Source organism: Haliotis cracherodii, unplaced genomic scaffold, assembly GCF_022045235.1.
Source record: "Haliotis cracherodii isolate W230 unplaced genomic scaffold, xgHalCrac1.p SCAF_12, whole genome shotgun sequence".
Taxonomy (NCBI): domain Eukaryota; kingdom Metazoa; phylum Mollusca; class Gastropoda; order Lepetellida; family Haliotidae; genus Haliotis; species Haliotis cracherodii.
The window spans coordinates 23,495,597-23,515,017 of record NW_027266267.1 but is presented as its reverse complement, the minus strand read 5'-3'; the positions used below and the strand labels follow the sequence as shown (position 1 = coordinate 23,515,017).

General features: G+C 43.6%; 2 protein-coding genes across 2 annotated transcripts; one reads left to right on the top strand and one right to left on the bottom strand.

The window, feature by feature from the left end:
- Nucleotides 1-112: 112 nt before the first annotated feature.
- On the bottom strand, nt 113-18,447 carry LOC139458277 (uncharacterized). The gene is made up of 8 exons (XM_071239655.1): nt 18,368-18,447; nt 15,960-16,277; nt 11,285-11,611; nt 9,935-10,264; nt 4,148-4,444; nt 2,459-2,566; nt 2,192-2,207; nt 113-856 (listed from the first exon to the last, which is right to left on the bottom strand). The coding sequence occupies exons 1-8, from the start codon at nt 18,417-18,419 to the stop codon at nt 142-144; spliced, it is 2,163 nt and encodes a 720-aa protein (XP_071095756.1). The 5' UTR covers nt 18,420-18,447; the 3' UTR covers nt 113-141.
- Nucleotides 5,548-6,340, top strand: LOC139458274 (uncharacterized). Its single transcript, XM_071239652.1, has 2 exons — nt 5,548-5,806; nt 5,925-6,340. The coding sequence occupies exons 1-2, from the start codon at nt 5,548-5,550 to the stop codon at nt 6,338-6,340; spliced, it is 675 nt and encodes a 224-aa protein (XP_071095753.1).
- Nucleotides 18,448-19,421: the final 974 nt, after the last annotated feature.

The window sequence follows — 19,421 nt, the reverse complement described above, 5'->3', positions numbered from 1 at the left end:
AAACTGATGTTCATCAAACAATAGGACATACTGAGCACACGATTTTCTCATCTGGTAATGGTAAAAACCAAGCTTACCCTATAGTGTACTTACATAACACATCCATATATAAGCTTTGGAATGATTATGATCAGTGGGGTACTACTCATTAAAGTCATTTTCAAAGTTTAAATTTGTCTGTTTCACATTACTTCCATCTGAATAAAATGCTTCAACGATATTGTTGTGGTGTTCAGTTGCATTATTTTCTTCACAAAAAAGCATACCCTTGGCTTCATTCCACGGCAAATAACCAGCTGCGTCTGTTTGAGGGCGTTTTGTCTGCTCTGAAGCATTGTAATATGTATGCGCTTGAGGAGTGAGGGGATCCCTAATAACTGTGATTGACCCGGGAGTGAAATCCGGCTCATTAAGGTCCATGACGTCACAAATGTGTGCGTATTTTGGTCCATCATTTTCCTCACGTGTAAGTAGCCTCTTAGCTTCATTCCACGGTAAGTAACCCGCTGCATCTGTTTGGGGGCGCCTGTCCTTCACAGGCGTGGTGTAGTAGACATGTGATTGAGACATCGATGGATCATCAAATACTGTGCTTTGTCGTGAGGTGACATCCAGCTCATTAAGCTCAAGGCCGTCAACAATGTGTACTTGTCTGGTTCCATCAAGGGAATCGCCTTGTCCGCCGTCATCAGATGACGGTTCCATTTGGTCAGAGCTGCCTACATCAGACTGATTTGGGATGGGAGTGATTTGATCAACATGACTTCCTACATCGATCATTTCATAGGTATTAACTTCAACATCGTCGACAGAAATCCCAGTGTCTGCCACAGGTGTTATGTAATTATCAACAGATCTGAAAAGGCAACGAATCAATATTTAACACAAATGTACAAATATATAAATCATTTATATCTTATTTCAAGATCTACGTAGTTCCATATCATAACTACAGTCTGTTTGGTTCCAATAAGAACGATGAATTGCAACATTACTCTAAATTGGGAATAGTCTATTAAACACCAGTACGGCACACTGGCAGCGTTAAAGTTACCAAAATGTTCTTTGGTAGGCATTTAGAAGTTGGAGTACTAAGTAAGGATAAGAATTTATGGATGAACAACAATTGTAATAAAGAAGTTGTTCATCCATAAATTCTTATCCTTACTTGTTACCAAAATCGTAAACGAGATAGTCAAGATACTGGTCACGTGATGGACTTCAGCAAGCAGCAGTCCCACCAACGGTTGTGACCATCACCTCTGGGAATAAAAATAACAAATGGCCGATATTGTTGGGTATCGCACTGGCATTCAATATTCTATTCCCGATTATCAGTTATGTTGCAATTCGTCGTTCTCATTTGGAGCCAAACGAACTGTAGGCGATACTAGGTTACCTCAGTTTAAGAACTGGACTTTTTCAGGTATAAAAGTCCAAGTACAAATGTCTAAACATTTCTTCGTTCACTTAGTTTGACTTAAATTCATAAACAGGCTTCATTCATGTGTATGTTGTTACCTTTCGGGACATTGGCGTATTGAGTAATGTGTCCTGCTACTGAATTATTACAGTTTCAACCAAGAGTGTTTCAAGGATTACTTACAAAGATGCATGAACACAAATCATTTGCTTTGTTTATGAAACTTATTAATAAAGCACTGTGTTACGTACTAACTGCGCGATAAGGACAATGTTATTCTATTCAAGTAAGTCAATATATGTCATGAAGTAAGACGAGTTCTATGGATGAACAACAATCACTTGCTTGATAAAGGTGTTAGGATCTACACCGAAACGTCGCACTAATTGTAATAAAGAAGTTGTTCATCTATAGAACTCGTCTTACTTCATTTGATTGATAAACGTGTTAGGATTTATACCGAAACGTCGCACTAATTGTAATAAAGAAGTTGTTCATTCATAGAACTCATCTTACTCCATCACACCAACTTCTAAATGCCACTGAAAGAAGTATATGTCAGGACAAAGCAAGCAAACCTTAGTTAAAAATATTGCCCAAATAGGTTACGTTTTAAATCTTGGTAAAGGAACAGCATCCTATAAGGTAGTCAATATCTACTACTTATTGACATCTGTCAGAGAATCAGTTTTAGAGATACGACATGTGCATAATGTTCTCAAAGTCCAGAGTGTGAAAACAGTCTGGAAACAGTGTGGAAATACTTACGTTGGGTGAAAGGAGTCTGCAAAATAGTGAAACAAAACATTATTTGTTTTTACCAATAGATGCACAATGCGATGTAATTGTGAAAAGAAAAACACATACATGTACATTGTACTTGCATATTGACGCATGCTAAAATCATATTTACGTCCACCTTACGCCCTGTCCACAATTAAAACAAAGTTCTAAGTTACAATTAGCTCTGTTTTTGCAAATGTGCACTTTTGTCAATATATAACTATAATAATAGCCCCGAAACAACTGTCTTACCTTTCACGACGTTGTAAGCATGGCAGAAGGTGGCAACAGTGACTGTGACAATCACCAGCACGGCAACACAGGAGCCTAATATCACAAATATCACCGTTGTTTCTGTATCTGTAGAGGAATAATGAACTAGAGTGGTTAAGGTGTAAGTAAACACAAGGTAGCAACCGATCATGTGTGAATGAATGAAGTTTATCGTTTAATACCCCAAATATATCACAATGTCCTGAAGACACGTGATGATCAGATGATAACACAAGATTGGTTTGGCCAAACATTTTAACGACGTTTGTTTATACTAGCCACACTTTGTGACACTCGTATGTGTCAGACAACTGATCAATTCTTAATTGACCGAGTGTGACGGAGTCATTTGTGAATGTTTATGATGTTTTAAAACACACTTTGTCATCCAATGGGTATATATATATATATTTATATTTATATGTATATCACCTGCCTGTAATACAATTTTTTCTCCAAAGAGGGACACGTCGATTCATATTTATATGAGCGACAGACTATGGAAATTATGAAGTGAAATGAAATGCTGTTTAACGTTGCGTTCGCAAATATTGCTCTCATATGTTCCACGTCTGTCTTGTTGTTTGTGCTGGTCCGGACTTTTGCCGGTGTTCTTTGCAGAGTTGCGTACTTTGGGCACGCCAGAAACCTATGATTGTGGGTTCGAATCCGGGTTCACCCCAATTATGTTTCTATGTTTGTCAGCAGTATCCCGTGCCCGTGGGTTTCACCGAAGTGGTAAACGTCTGATACCTGCATCACTTCGGGGATTTCCCCCCACATTAAGCTGACACGCCATGATATAGTTGGAATACTGTTAAAAGCAGCTTTAGACCCAACTCACTCACTCACTCACTCTGCCGGTGTTATGGTGTTAGCCCACTCAGATACAATGCCCAGATGAACATAGATACCCCAAAGATTCAGACACATCGATTGCTGAATCCCATTTAAATGATTCATTTTCTAAACAAGTTGATGGCGTGTGAACAACTGAAGGGTATACCATTAATTACCTAAATCTGAAACAGGAAACTTTATGTATGCATACTTTTCACAACGCACCGTCGTCAATGTTCGCCCAGAGTGAGCGAGTATGGTTTTACGCCGCATTTAGCAATATTCTAGCAATATCACGGCGGGGGACACCGGAAAATGGCCTTCACACATTGTACCCATGTGGGGAATCGAACCCGGGTCTTCGGCGTGACGAGCCAAATCTTTAACCACTAGGCTACCAGACCGTCCTTGTTTATCCAGAAGTATGCTATCGACTGGCGTCAATAAGAGCTGAGGTGAGGTGAAATGGGGTTTTACGTCGCGTCCAAGTTAGTGATTACCATGCCGCAGTTTAACATGAATAGTGAGTGTTGATATAAAAGTGAGCGTGACGAGCGAACGCTATAACCACTAAGCTACCCGACCGCCCTTTTAACATGAATACCCCACTCAGACACAGTGTACACAGTCCGAGCCGACCAGTCTTTGTTTTGGACACCTAATGCCGAGCGCCAGACAGGATAACAACAAGTACCATCTTTTAACGTCTTTTGGTATGACGCGGCTAGGGATCGAACCCAGACCTTCCGCTCTCCGGGCGGACGCTCTACCACTAGACCACGGAGGCGGTCAGGAGTCAGTAAGAACGGGAAATAAATGTATACATACAAGTTTCTTCCACGGTGAATTCAGCGCTCCAGTTTGAAACATTCAAATCGTTTGCCTGGCACGAATACCTGCCTCTGTAGTGCCATTCGTCATGGAAAGCGCCGATGATGAGAGCAGAACCTGTATGATGGTATTTGTTTGTACTTTCGAGCAGTAGGCTGTTTCTCCTCCAAGTGTAAGACATTCTTTGACCATGATCCACTGGCAGACTCTTTGATAGCGTTGAACACATCAACATAAGCGGTTTCCCGGCGACCACAGATCCACTGCTGTATATATGCGGGTCCTCTGGCTTACCTGTATATTATACATATGTTTCTGTTATGAAGGCAAAATATTTTGCTTGGATGGGTTGAAGAACTGGAAATAGAGAAATACAACATTTATGGAGTCGTTTATGCCCAAAAGAAAGTGTTTCAGCAGATATTCGGGACGGATTTTTTACATCAAAGGACAACAAGAAATCCACAAACTGTTTTTGCCACGTACTAGGTTGTTTTGTGATGTATAAACTAGAAACTTAGTGCTAACACAAAGAATCTCTTAAATAACCATACTATATTTGCCAACATTTTCACCAGTAACATAACACACCCGTGAGCATCCGGGGAGGATTGGGCCTCAGCAACCCATGCTTGTCATAAAAAGGCGACTATGCCGACAGTCCTCCCTTCCATGGATCTGGACACACCCCGCCTGCTTGATGCTTCTTGGTCACCAGCATCACAGGAGGATGGCTTCTCCTCAGGTATGCCCATGGTTTGCAACGATGACGACAACGATGACCAGGATCCTTATGGAGAAGCTCAACTCACTTCCCTACAACGTGAATGTAGTGCCTGTCGGCGCAACAATATACTGACATACTTAAGCTGCAACAGTGGTCAAGTGATGTGTCATGTCTGTTTCGGGGAGGCCATAGACTTTACCTGTGTTACTGATGGGTCCCTAACATGGTTGGGACCTGTTTGGGACAGTATGATGGAGGACCACATCTTATGGTGACCCCATCTTCACTCGAAGAGCTTGAAGATGGAAGATGAAAAGTTTTCGCGTTGTCGTGATTGGGACATGCAAAGCAGTCCCTCCTCAGTTGTTTTCCTCACGTTGTGTTGGTTGTTGGCGTTTTATCTGGAAGAAACACGTGTTTGGAGAGAGTACCATCAAGTGTTGACACACATCCGTGAAGACTTGGAAAGAAAAAACAACAACAGACAATCGACAACATCATGTCCACACCGATGAATGCCAAGACACGGTGTGACATGAGTGGTCAAGCGAATGGAGATGGGAGCGGTGAAATGACTGCTGAACTGTGGGGTGAAGTGTACGACGTGATGTGTGCGAAGATAAAGACCGACAACGTATACGCCAAGTTACGTGCGAAGGGCGACGAAGTGATGTGCGACATGATACGTTCGAGGATAAGGCAATCGAAGGACCCCAAGAAAGTAGCACCGAAGAAGACGATAAAGAAAACCCAGAAGAAAAAAACAAGCAAACCAGCAGCAGCAGCAGCCACTACCACCACCACAGCAGCAGCAGGAGCAGACACCGAAACGAAGGGGACATCATTTTTGAAACCTGCAACACCTGCAACGCCTGAAAAAAGACGACCACGGAAGAAATTGTCCCTGAAGATCTCTCATCAAGAACAACTGTAAGTACCATGCTATTCTTTGTCTAAGTCATTCTTGATGTGATGATGATGATGATGATGATGATGATGTCGATGTTGATCGTGAGTATGACTATTCATGTGATTGACTCTGTCCTATGATTGACAGGACCCCTGATGTCAGTTCAGCCCAGTCCGTGCTAGAACAGTGGTGGGAACAAACCCCTCGGGAGCCAACCCATTCACCGAATGCACCTGTGATGATGACGACCGGTGACAGTGATGATCATGAAGCGCTCAAGCTGGCAACTCTCCCTTCCATGGATCTGGACACACCCACCCTGCTTGATGCTTCTTGGTCACCAACATCACCGGAAGATGTCTTCTCCTCAGGTATGCCCATGGTTTGCGACGATGATGATGATGACAACGTTGACGACGTCCAACTCACTCCCCTACAACGCGAATGTAGCACCTGCCGACACAACAACATGTTAAGATATATAAGCTGCAACAGTGGTCAAGTGATGTGTCATGTCTGTTTCAGGGAGGCCATGTTACTGATGGGTCCCTAACATGGTTGGGACCTGTTTGGGACGGTATGATGGAGGACCACATCTTATGGTGACCCCATCTTCACTCGAAGAGCTTGAAGACGGAAGATGAAAAGTTTTCGCCTTATCGTTGTTGGGACATGCAAAGCAGTCCCTCCTCAGTTGTCTTTTCGTATATCCTATGTATCTGGTTGTTGTTGTTGTTGTTCTCCATTATTAAACAGTGATTGATTGAACTGACTCTTTGTGTCTTGATTGATCTCAACTCCAATAGGGTGCCGAACACCGTCACCTATGAGACCTGTGACATCACCGCCACTACCTCCACCACCGCCGCTGCCGTGTGTCAGTCACACCGAACACAGGATGACGTCACGTGATGATGATGATGATGATGAAGAGGTCGTGACCTCCCCTTTGACCCTACGTCATCGTTTTACGATGTTCACTGTGGGACCTACAGGATCAGGAAAAATTTCCTTTGTGAAATCATGTATGGAGCAGATGCATTGTCCCGAGGTGTTGGATACGCCACCCCATCGCATCGTGTGGGTGTACAGCGAATGGCAACCTCATCATAATGAGCTGGAAGAGATGGCAGACCACTTAGGGGTCGTTCTTGAGTTTGTGCACAGCATGAAAGAAGCGGATCGTGCCTTGCCCGAAAAAGGGGGGCCCTGCATTGGCTGATCATCGATGAATTGCTGGGTACAATACGAAAGAAGAAGAAACGGAAGTGCTGCGATGGTTCACCAAGAAAAGTCATTACCGAAGTACATCCGAGCTGTATCTCACTCAGAACGTGTTTGCTCAATCGCCGCAACATCGCACTATCAGTCTGAATGCTCACTACATGGTCCTCTTTAAAAATCCGAGAGATGCATCGCAGATCGACAGTCTGGCTCGCCAGGTGTTTCCAGGAAAAGTTCCTTTTCTGCGTGAAGCCTATGAAGACGCTACCCGAGAGCCTTACACTTACCTGTTCTTGGACCTGAAGCCCACCACGTTGCAAGACCATCGCGTACGAGCCCGCCTGTTTTCGAGATCCGAATTACCCCTCGTGTATGTGCCGATCCAATCAGATGGAGAGACTTTCATAAAAGCAGACGAACCCCAAGACCTTCCTTCACTTGAGCCACAGTCATCATGGGAAAAAGACGATCTATGAATGCCATGCCATCATCCCGAGATGTCCCCGATACGAAGGGGGTGTCTGAAAAGGCGAGAGAAGAAGCGAGAAAACGCACACTCTTTATGGAGGACACACTCTTGATGGACGACACATGGCGACTCAGTGACATTCTGGAGGGACCTTTTCCTTCTTACACCTTGTGTCATCCTTCTCATCCTAACTATGATTCATTTCAAGAACGTCTGAGGTATTTTCAAATGTGGCCTAAACAGATGACCCAGACCCCGTATGACATGGCCATGGCTGGCTATTTCTATCAAGGACGAGGTGACCGTGTTATCTGTTATTGCTGCGGTGTGACACTCCGCCAATGGGAAGCCAAAGAAAAACCCTGGAAAGAACATCTGAAGCACGCCAAAGTCCCCTGCGAATACGTGTGTGTGTTTTGTCCTGATGGAGAAGTGAACGAAAAATACAGACGTTTGGTGTCCAAAGAAGCACGGAAGGGAAGAGTCGAATGTCTAGTTCACCCCTAGTGACAAAGTTTCTTTCTTCCAAAGTTTACAGACGTTCATACCCTCGTGGTCAACCTAGTGTTCACCAAAATCACAGGGACGCCCTTAATCATGTGACTTTTGATTTGATGTGTTGGTTCATGAGAGCGGGGCAATTAAAAAGTTGAACAAACATAAGTGTTATGTTGTCTGTAGGATGGAGAAAAAACAAAACAGGATCGAAATGCACCCCCCCTCCCCTGGGTTTTCGACCAATCAGAGGCCACCTTTGCCCTGGGTAGACCAGGCGCCGGAACGAACCAATCGGGGGCGCTGCGTGGCGAACCAATCAGGAAGCAGGGTGTCAGTCCCTTTCCTATGAAAACAAGAGCGAACTCACACACACTGCATTCTATGAAACCAACCATGTCGTCTCGATACAGCTGCATGAAGTGTCAGACCGACAGTCATAGTTACCTGTACTGCCCTGAAGTGGCATGTACCGAGTGCCACAGTCAAGGTCACCGCAACTATGTCTGTCCGAAGATAAGCAGTCAAGATAAGTAGAAGTCTCCCCAGGGCCCATGTTGCAACTGTCAAGTCGTGGGAGTGAGTGAGTATGGTTTAACGCGGCTTTTAGCAATATTCCAGCAATATCACGGCGGGGGACACCAGAAATGGGCTTCACACATTGTACCCATGTCGGGAATCGAACCCGGGTGTTCGGCGTGACGAGCTAACGCTTTAACCACTCGGCTACCCGACCGCCCTCAAGTCGTGGGAAAGAAAACTTCAGCAGCGCCGTCCATGTCGACACCAGTGACACCAGTGACACACGTGCTTCATCTCATAGAAGCCATGCATAACTGTGCCTGTGTCTGTGCCCTAAAAGAATGCATCACACAACTCCATGCGGGTCAAGAAAACACCCTTCAAAGCGTCGACGACGTCATCAGTCCGAGGAAGAGGAGGAGGAAGAAGATGAAGATAGATCATCTGAGCAAAGTGACTAACGCATCGGACATGTTGCTCCATTGTTTTTCCAGTTTCCAGTCGTTTCCAGTTTCCAGTTTTTCCAGTGTTCCTACAGTTTCCTGTCGTTTCCAGTTTCCAGTTTGTTTCCGAACGGCCCTTTTCAGGGCCACCCATCTCTCCCGAAAGAATGCTTTCATCCATGGCTTTGACGACCCTCAAGCCAAAACAAAGAACCCACCACCACCACCACCACCTCCCTCACCCACCACCACCACCAACTACACCTCCCTCCACCTCCACCACCAACTCCACCTCCCTCCACCACCACCACTTCTTTTTCTTTTTTTAAAAAAAGAAAAAAAATGAACATCAAGGATTCTTTCAATTGTGATATTTTCATATTGTACGACCGCTTCTTAGGGCCCCCTCCTCCCTGGAAATGGATGTGCCGCCCTCTTGGAGGCACGCCACCGGAATCGGAAGTGACCCTGAGGTCGTGACCTGATGTCGTCATCAGAGGTCAAGGGTCAAAAGTGGTCCGGTAGTCATGCTACCAACTACTGACAGCCGTCATAATGCTCGAATATTTTTGAGTGCGGCGTTTAACAACAAATAAACAAACAAACAAACTAGAAAAATAGATTGTAGTGTTTAAATCTGTACATAATGTGACCAAGTGAATTATATTGCAGTGAACACATGTTCGAGACATGATGATTATGCTTAAACAGGTTCTGAGTGATTGAATTTGATCTAAGGTCGCTTTTGAAAAGTATTTAAGTCATGTCCCGGCGCGTCCTCATAATGTGGAAGGAAAGCACGAAGCAGGACTCAGACATTTTCCGTTTTCATGAGACAAAAGACAAAGTGTATGGTGGGGAGAAACCTCGAAACATAATCAGGGATTCGAACTCACGCACATTGGTTTCTGGTACGTTTAAGGGACGTTGTTCACCATGTAAAATTGCGGCGCCTTAGACACCTTGGCCACACATGTCTGTAAATTATACCTACGTGCGAGAATCAGCATGTGGTGCCAGTCTGGAAGAATATGCCACTCTTTGTGGTATACTCTGCAGTCAAGCTTGCCGGCATCAGATGATGTAACGTTGTAGAGAGTAAACTGCACACTGAGAGAATGCGATGTAGTCGATACGTCTGATATCTTGATTCGCGACCAATATTTGTCCATGGTATAAATCATAGTCTCGTTCACGTGCAATAGAAGATCCCCGGAATGATGGTAGACATAGAAATCGTAGTCGTGTCTGGGAATGTTCCAAGTTATATTGACGTTATCCGTTTCCTTCATCACTGTGGTGTTTGGAAAATCAGTCAGGGCCGCTGAAATAGATCAACATAATTAAGGCAATATGCAAATGCAATGCAAAAGAGGTGTTTTGATGTTCATATAATGAAAGGAAGAGAAGGACACAGCGAGAGCTTGCTCGTTTGTTGTTTCAAGCCACACTCGGCAATATTCCAGCTATGACGGCGGTGATGACACCAGGTGTTCCCGAAAAGGGTAGGTCCTGCCCTACCAGTAGCGTCGGTTAAACGACTGTGTCAGGAATACGATTTGGAGACACTATGTAAAGTGGTGCAGTTTTAGTATGTCTTTCTCAAATATGCAAAATAATATACTTGTCGACCAAACCTGAGGACAACTTTTGTTTCATGAATCGTCCTACAAAATATACACCCTTACTCAGTTACCTTGCACTCGTTGCGTGTTGTAAGATGCGACTAAATTGGATTGTGTGGTCAGGCTCGGTGACATTGGGTTGATTTTGTATACTCATACCTCGACGGCGCTATGTTGGTTAGTTGGTTGGTTGTTTAACGCCGCACTCAGCTATATGACGGCGGTCTGTAAATAATCGAGTCTGGGCCAGACAATTAGGTGATTGACATCATGAGCATCGATCTACGCAATTGGGATATGATGACAAGCATGAACCAAGTCAGCGAGCCTGACCACCCGATCCCGTTAGTCGCCTCTTAAAAGGAGAATGGGTTGCTGGAGACCTATTTTCAATCCGGATCTTCGACACAGCTAGAGAGAGACAGGTGGGTGTGTGGGTGTCGGCTGGGGGCTAAGGTAGCCACAGATAAGAGTGGGAAAGGGGCAACAGGGAGACAGATGTTGAAGGAAAAGAAAGAGAGTCAGAGAGACAAACAGGGAAACACTTCCGTGTTGAATGAGAGTGAGTTTCAATTATAATAAGGCGTGTCAGCTGGGAGTAACGTGCGATGCTATATGATGAGAGAGAGAGAGAGAGAGAGAGAGAGAGAGAGAGAGAGAGAGAGAGAGAGAGAGATGAACAGAGAGATAAGGAGGGATATGACTGTAAGACTACTCACGGGTCATCAGTAAGGTTTTCTCCTCACTCAGTACAGTCACTATCAATTTGTCGACTGTAGCTTGACACGAGTATCTGTCTCTCATCTCGCTCTCCCTCACGTCGCGGACAGCAAGTGTACTGACATGATAGTATTCCCAGTTGTACGATCTACCATCATATGACGTAATGTTATACTTCCTTCCACTCTCCACCGGCAAATTGTTCTTACGCCAACTGTGGGACGTGGTCAGGGAGCCCTCGCCGCTCATGACTGTGAAGGAGTAGCAGGTAAGAGTCCTTCTGTATTGAGCAGTATCTGTTGCCACTATATACGGGTCCACGACATCTGTAAACATATAGGAAGCAATAACATTGATCAAACAACAGTAAGGATTCAGTTATTCGATTTGTTTGTTTGATGTTTAACGCAACACTCAGCAATATTCCAGCCATATGACGAGGGTCCGTAAATAATGGAATCTAGACCTGGCAATCCAGTGATTGATATCATGAGCATCGATCTACGCAATTGGGATACGATGACATATGTCAACAAAGTCAACGAACCTAATCACCCGATCGCATTAGTCGCCTCTTACGACAAGTATAGTCGCCTGTTACGGCAAGCAAGGGTTGGCAGTAATACGAATAGCAACCGTGATGTTTATGAGATAGAGATATTTTAAGGAAATGCAAAATTGAGAACCTCTTTGATAAGCATTTAGAAGTTGGAGTACAAAGTAAGGATAGGATTTATGGATGAACAACGTCTTTATTACAATTAAGAGCGACGTTTCGATGTAGGTTCTAACACCGTTATCAAGCAAGCGATCCAGGGTGAAGGACTTGGTCTTGCGATGGTGGCGTATCCGTTCTATGGCAAGGTGTTGCAAGGCTTTCTGGAGGATGGTGCGTGCTGGTGGTGAGTTGACAGGGCTTCTCAGCTATAGGCCTTTAGGAACGAGTTAGCTGTCTCTACATCGCATCAAGAACGTCAGATGGTTGGATGAGTGGATGCACTTGTCCACATGGGTGTTGAGTCGGTTGATGGTTGAGATTGCCCACGTCTCCATAAAGACGACAAATAACTTCTTTGATAGGCATTTAGAAGTGAGACCCTCGATAACGGTGTTAGAACCTACACCGAAACGTCGCTCCTAATTGTAATAAAGAAGTTGTTCATCCATAAATCCTTTCCTAACAAAATTGAGATGACTCGCCAGACCCTTGGTCAGTTCTATCTGGATTCACATTCGTAAATATCATTGTCAATGCAAGAGAATAATCAGTCCAGATTATCCGCCGAAACAAATTCAATTTGGTGTAAAGGACAAAATTGATTTGTAAATTATATGGATGAACCACTGAAAATCAGTGATGACACCAGGTGTTCGCGAAAAGGGTAGGTCCTGCCCTACCAGTAGAGTAAAACGACTGTGTCAGGAATACGATTTGGAGAAACTATGTAAAGTGGTGCAGTTTTAGTATGTCTTTCTCAAATATGCAAAATAATATACTTGTCGACCAAACGTGAGGACAACTTTTGTTTCATGAATCGTCTTACAAAATATACACCCTTACTCAGTTACCTTGCACTCGTTGCGTGTTGTAAGATGCGACTAAATTGGATTGTGTGGTCAGGTTATTCGAGAAAAGGGGATCGTATCCTGCTCCACCGGAGGCACCCAACACAAAGGCATTTCAAGTGTAATGGGTGGGGGTCGAAGGTTGTGTTCCACCTAAGGCGCTGTAATATGCTGTGCAACGTTGCGTTCCCATGCATTGTGATTGTGGGTTCGATTCCATTGTCTCTAGGTGTGTAAGCACCATACATGTACCCGTGCTCATGGGTTTCAGCAAAGTAGAAAACGTCTAAATCTGTATCACTTTGGGCTTTCATCCCACATCAGTCTGACACGCGGTAATGTAACTGAAATACTGTACAAAGTGGCGTTGACCTCACTCACTGTATTGTCATAATTGTGTGTGTCATAATTATGTGTAATGATGTACAAGAAAGCATATTTTTCATTTGAATTGATCAGAATATAGTCTGCGTTCGTGTGTTTTACCAACGCTTCCAAACCCCATGTTTTAAACACATATTATTACAGATCATATACGCGTATGGTACCATGTACTGACTACAATATCCCCAAATGGTCTGAATATGCTGGGATCTTAGCTTTATAGCAGATTGTTGCTATTGAGGTTGCCAGAGTACATGCGCTTTCCAATTACAGTCTTTGTGCTGGACCATGTCACGTGGTGACAGCTGATGATCAATGACCATGATATGACAAGCAGAGGAGGCATGTTTACTTTCCCAAAAAGAGAGAAAAACAAACATTAACATAAACAAATCTACTCATGTTTTAATTACAAATATGTAAGAGTTTTAAACCTATCATCAAGATTTCAAATTGTATCCAAAGCTTATCCATTTTCTGAAAATATATGGTTTTGAAACATTTATGTGTTTTGTTTCCAGCTTTAATTTTTCATCACATATGTCATTTATTTAGAAGAAATGGCCCGACCGATTTCGTTGGATATGTCTATGCTACTCCGTAAAGTTCAACTGTCCACAATAATGAGATTTGGTCAGAAACAAGTCACGAATGAGAGCACAGAGTGGTCAGGGGGCCGCAGAGAGTGGTTATGATATATGATCTTGAGGACAGATCATTACAGTTGAAATAATAACAAAGACATTACAGACTGTAAGTAGCTGAAATACCCAATGAGTAACATTCCATCTTAATCAATAAAACTCCTGCGTTAATCAAAAAAACATCTCGCAATTCTAAAGATTTGTACACACAGTATATTGTGTGTCGTGACGCGTGGATTGTGTGCCGGGCGATCTCGGCGCTGGTCAGTAGCACAAACTTATTTCCCCCTCTCTCTCAGGCAAACACCTCGGTACGGGGGTAACGAGGTCACAGGTCCAGCCTGCACTAACCAGCCGTTTGGCCGGTGACTTGTGAGGCGCAGACTAATGCGACGTCTCTGAAAATGTATAAGTTGGATACAAACAACGACCTACTATATCTATATTAGAAAGGAGCTCAGTGAGATGCTTTAGATGTGGAATAACTAGACTTGCTTTATTTACGGATATAACATTACAGTAAGGTCTAAACGGAAGGGAAATAATATGCTTCATTGACTGTGAGACAAACTAAGCAAGGGGATGCGGGAAGGAAGATATACTCGTTGTTTTCTTTTGATACTGCGTCTTCATTGGGACATGGGAATTGCGGACGAGGTACAACGTGGTGCGGTCGTGGTTTCCGTACTGTACATATGGTCCGAAGTGTCTGATAGTTATATGAATGAAATGCAGTATTTGTTTGTTTGTTTGTTGTTTAACGCCGCACTCAATAATATTCCAGCTATATGACGGCGGTCTGTAAATAATCGTGTCTGGACCAGACAGTCTAGTGACTGACATCATGAGCATCGATTTTACGCAAATGGGATACAATGACATGCAACAGATGAAGCTAGGAGTTGAGAGCAAAGCATCGAGTGAAGAGGGCATAATACAACGTTGTGGACCCGCAAATGGACTTGTTTTGTCCCCGTTAGAGCACCATGTATCAAGTGCAATATGCAGGATTATAAATTCGACATTAACTTTCATTACTGCTGTAACCATTTAATACACAACCGATTGTCCGATAGTGGCAACCGTTCATGCCGGAGGGATACGTGATCTCACTAAACATGGTAACTTGGTTTCAAATTACTTTTTGGCGCGTGCCTGAATTTCACGTTACATATGCTTATACCGACTTATCAGTAAATCTCGTGGCACTACGCGGGGCAGACCCTAGAGCAGGGCATGCCACCGCTTCCAGAAACATGAAACCAACATCCTCCTGAAGGAAGCCTCTGGATCACGTGCGTTACGGGACCGAAGCCTCGGGATTGGCCGTTGACATTTGTATGAGGCGGAGCAAAAGCATCGTTTTACTGTCGTTTTTCCGTCCATTTTATGCTTGAAAAACTCGACCTTTTTCCGTACACTTTCTAGACGCTCACCAATTAATCAATTTTAATGAATTTTTAGTCGTTTTTCCGTCCAATGACCATATACGGAAAAAAAACGACGTTTTCGTGTTTGCAGTGTGACATTGGGTTGATTTTGTATACTCATACCTCGACGGCGCTATGTTGGTTAGTTGGTTGGTTGTTTATCACCGCACTCAGCTATATGACGGCGGTCTGTAAATAATCGAGTCTGGACCAGACAATCCAGTGATTGACATCATGAGCATCGATCCGCGCAATTGGGATAGATGACTTGCATCAACCAAGTCAGCGAGCCTGATCACCCGATCCCGTTAGACGCCTTTTATGACAAGCATAGTCACCTTTACGGCAAGCATGGGTTCCTGAGGACCAATTCTACCCCGGAATCTTCACGGGTCCGGCGTTATGTAATCAATCACAGGTTTGTCCTGTCGCCAGGTATTACAGGCTTATAGTTGGAATATTGATGTGTTAAACAATAATCTCTAATATATAAATCCAAATGTCTTCTACTGAGATTGTTACCACGCTGAGAAAAGGAGTCATGTGAATTCTATTAAGTCTGTCCATAGAATATTTTGATCAGCGAAGAGCTACGTGACATTAATAAAAATACGAACATGACACAAACATGAAACTGAATAAGTACTCACGCGTGACAACAAGTCGACAACTCTGAACCTCTATACCGTCAGTGTTTGGTGAGCCGGTGAACACGCTGTAGGTACCTCCATCAGACATACCGATATCCGTTAATAGGAAGGAAAACATTCTTTCTGATTCTCTCATAACCGCGACATCATGTACTCGACTCCTATAGGTCTCATTAACAAGTGTTGGTTGGGAAAAGTTAACTACGTGAAATATACTGTTGAACATGGAAGGACCTCTTACTGTGAACTCATTCAAAAACACTGTGTGTAATTTCCAGGACAAAGTGATATTCCCTCCATCCCGTGCGTATTTAGTATCTGAAAGAAATTTTAAGTATTAGATACAGGCTAAATAATGGCCAAGCAGAATTATATATAAGGCGGTTGAACTGTGGTTCAAGTCGTTGCTCGTCACACCAAAAATCCGGGTTCGTTGGTCAACTTAGGCTCATTGTGCTAACGTGATCTCATGACATATTGAAAGGATATTAATATTGACGTCAGTAAGCAAATAATCGAGCCTGGACCGCAAAATCCAATGACTGACATCATGAGCATCGATGACATGGGGTACGTTGACATGCATCAATCAAGTTCCGCCGATCCCTTCAGTCGCCTCTTACGACAAGCATGTGTTGCTGATGGCCAATTGTAGCCCGGTTCGCGTGTATTTCAATCTCAGCCACTATAAAACATTTGTGAATTCTTTCTTTTGCTTGGCACTTTACAGAGATAGTCGGAAACAATACTATTAAATCTACTCTGTAATGAGTGTGTTCACAGGATAGATTAACTTACAGCTAAATTATTATTATATATATTGCCAATCAAGTACTAAAGCAGATGTTATGTAGGGCGGAATGTACGAGTAACTCTTCATTGCTTAAAAATAATGGAATGGAGAGTTATCCCCTACTTAAAACACATCCCTACTTTTACGCTTTGATAAAACATTCTAAAGAACCATAAAACATGTGTTGTAAAGATCAGCTCGCGAAGGAGCAAGAGCAACAGCGGTAGAGAACACAATCAACTCTCCATTCATTAAAAACACATCTACCCGAGGCACGAGAGTTAACTGACTTTAAAAGTTCAGTTTCTGACCTTGCCGAACTAGGCTGGTATTATGGAGTTACATTTTGGTTGGGCTAACGAGTCTATGCATGGTCCAATCAAAATCGCGCAACGAAATCGAAATCCGGTTCGTAAAATGTCATGTTGATTTGAAGAAAATTTACATCCGGATAACTTCAGGAAACCTTCGATTTCCTTGGTAAGTTTGAAATATTTATTTTTTTTATGTTTCACACTTGCACCCTCCATTTTTTCACATTTTAAAAATGTTTTCGGAGGGTATCCCGACCGGATTCAAAGTGGGAAGGTATCCGGAAGGTTTTCGAAAAACGGAAAGCTACACTTTTTTGCTGTGATTATATGATTGGATCACTGAACATCTCGAAATGTCTAAGCAAATGGATACAACGCCGCCGGTATCAAATTAGTTTCAGGGCATTGAATGGTCAATTCCACTCCCAAATCTGAATTCACATGAGCAGGATCTATAATTCTACAATGATTAATTATGTTACTGCGTGAGGTGAAATTGGGTTTAACGTCGCGTCCAAGATTATTGCACTTATATAGCGACGCGCATGCAAGTGTGTGTGTGTGTCGACCACGACTGATGCCGATTTATAGTGCCAGCCCACTGAGATACCATGCCGCAGTTTAACATGAATACCCCACACAGACACAGTATACTGAGTCCCAGCCGATCAGTCCTTGTTTTAGCCCCTTAATGCCGAGCTCCAGACAGGGTAACAACAAATACCATCTTTTAACGTCTTTTGGTACTACGCAGCCGGGGATCGAACCCCGGACCTTCCTCTCTCCGGGCGGACGCTCTACCTCTAGACCACGGAGGCGGTCTAATTATGTTACTGCGTATGCTTTCATTACTCCCAAGAAGTCCAGTCCCCTTTAACGCGTTGAGAACGCGTGTAACACGCACGTGATACGGGTGTTCAATGGGTTGCACACAAATTGTGCACTCGTTGAACAAGCGTGTGCAGCGCGTTTGGAACCCGTTAAGCACGCGTGTGCAATGCGTGTATTGCGGGACCAGGTTTGGTTGAATTTGGCAAATAGATCAAATGAATTGTGAACAGAACAATGAGTTAATGAGCGTCCATTGACCTGTGTTAACCAGACCATAAACACAGTTTCGGCACGTCTTATTTAGCGTTCGGTTGCTGGACTTATATGCGTGAGGCGTTGCACTAGGGTCCAGTCTGACCATTGTGACCAGACGTACATTACTGTGTTATTACTCAGGACTAGTATACGTTTGCAGGTTCTTTTATAACAGTTAAATATGCCTGAGTGCAATTGATTTGTTAATCACTTACCTTGAAGGGGTGGATATCCCTGCGACTGTACAATATGTACAATACTTAGCATCCAACATAATATCGTGCTTGTTGTAACGTCCATTGCCCCGCGCTATCAACGTGGACTTGGGAGACGCCACAGCTAGGCTTATATCATCCTGTTTCCGATGAACAGATCCGGTGGTGGAGTAAGTCGTACCGGTGGAGTTAGTCACAGGAGTCATGATCACGAGTTAATCTGTACTGCAAATGTGACGGTGTGCTGTGTCATTGTGAACTTTAATAACTTATCACTAGATATATAGACATGTTTGTTCACCAGGATAACGAGGCATGCGAGTTTGACGAAGCAGAGCCACGTCATTAGGCCTGGCAGAAACCAGTGATCGTGGGTTCGAATAATAATAATAATAATAATAAGAAGAAGAAGAAGAAGAAGAAGAACAACAACAAGAAGAACAACAACAACAACAACAACAACAACAATTATAATGATAATAATAACAACAACAACAACAACAACAATATAATAATGTCTTAGGCGACATGATGGGGTGGCTCCATTATTGTATTGCCGTTTTCGCCATGCTTGTGGTTTTGACACATAGGTCCACCCATGGAACGACCCTGTCCCTTTAGTCAGTAATGTGATTGACAAGATTGAGGAAAAACATGGCACCTCGCTTTCGAAATGTCACACTTGCATCCCATGTACCAAGTTGTCCGACTCCCCATTGTTCTCAGTGCCTTAGGTTTGGTACCTACCAATCTGTTGCCTGACATTGGGAGTGTACCCGGATTTGCTACCAGGAATACTGCTCTTCTGACAATCTGGGTACTGCAGAAGGCTGTTGCAGTGTTGGGGAGTCTTCATATTCTCCGAAAAGGTCCAGGGCCCCGTTCCACAAAGCGATCATAACGATACGACTGTCGTAAGCCTATGCTAAAGAATGAGAGTTACGATCATCTTAGCGCTACGATCGCTTTGTTGAACGGGGTCCTGGGTGGGTTTGACTAGGCAGCGCTACCTGGGAGAAGGCCATTTCGCTGTCTTGACTGCATGTAGAGGAGG

Excerpts from the sequence above, each read along its gene's own strand:
- LOC139458274 (XM_071239652.1), top strand. The coding sequence starts at position 5,548 with ATGTGCGACATGATACGTTCGAGGATAAGGCAATCGAAGGACCCCAAG. Across the intron at positions 5,807-5,924 it reads GATCTCTCATCAAGAACAAC|TGATTGACAGGACCCCTGAT; the intron begins TGTAAGTACCAT and ends GACTCTGTCCTA.
- LOC139458277 (XM_071239655.1), bottom strand. The coding sequence starts at position 18,419 with ATGCTAAGTATTGTACATATTGTACAGTCGCAGGGATATCCACCCCTT. Across the intron at positions 16,278-18,367 it reads GGGATATCCACCCCTTCAAG|ATACTAAATACGCACGGGAT; the intron begins GTAAGTGATTAA and ends AATTTCTTTCAG. Across the intron at positions 11,612-15,959 it reads TTGTCGACTTGTTGTCACGC|ATGTCGTGGACCCGTATATA; the intron begins GTGAGTACTTAT and ends ATATGTTTACAG.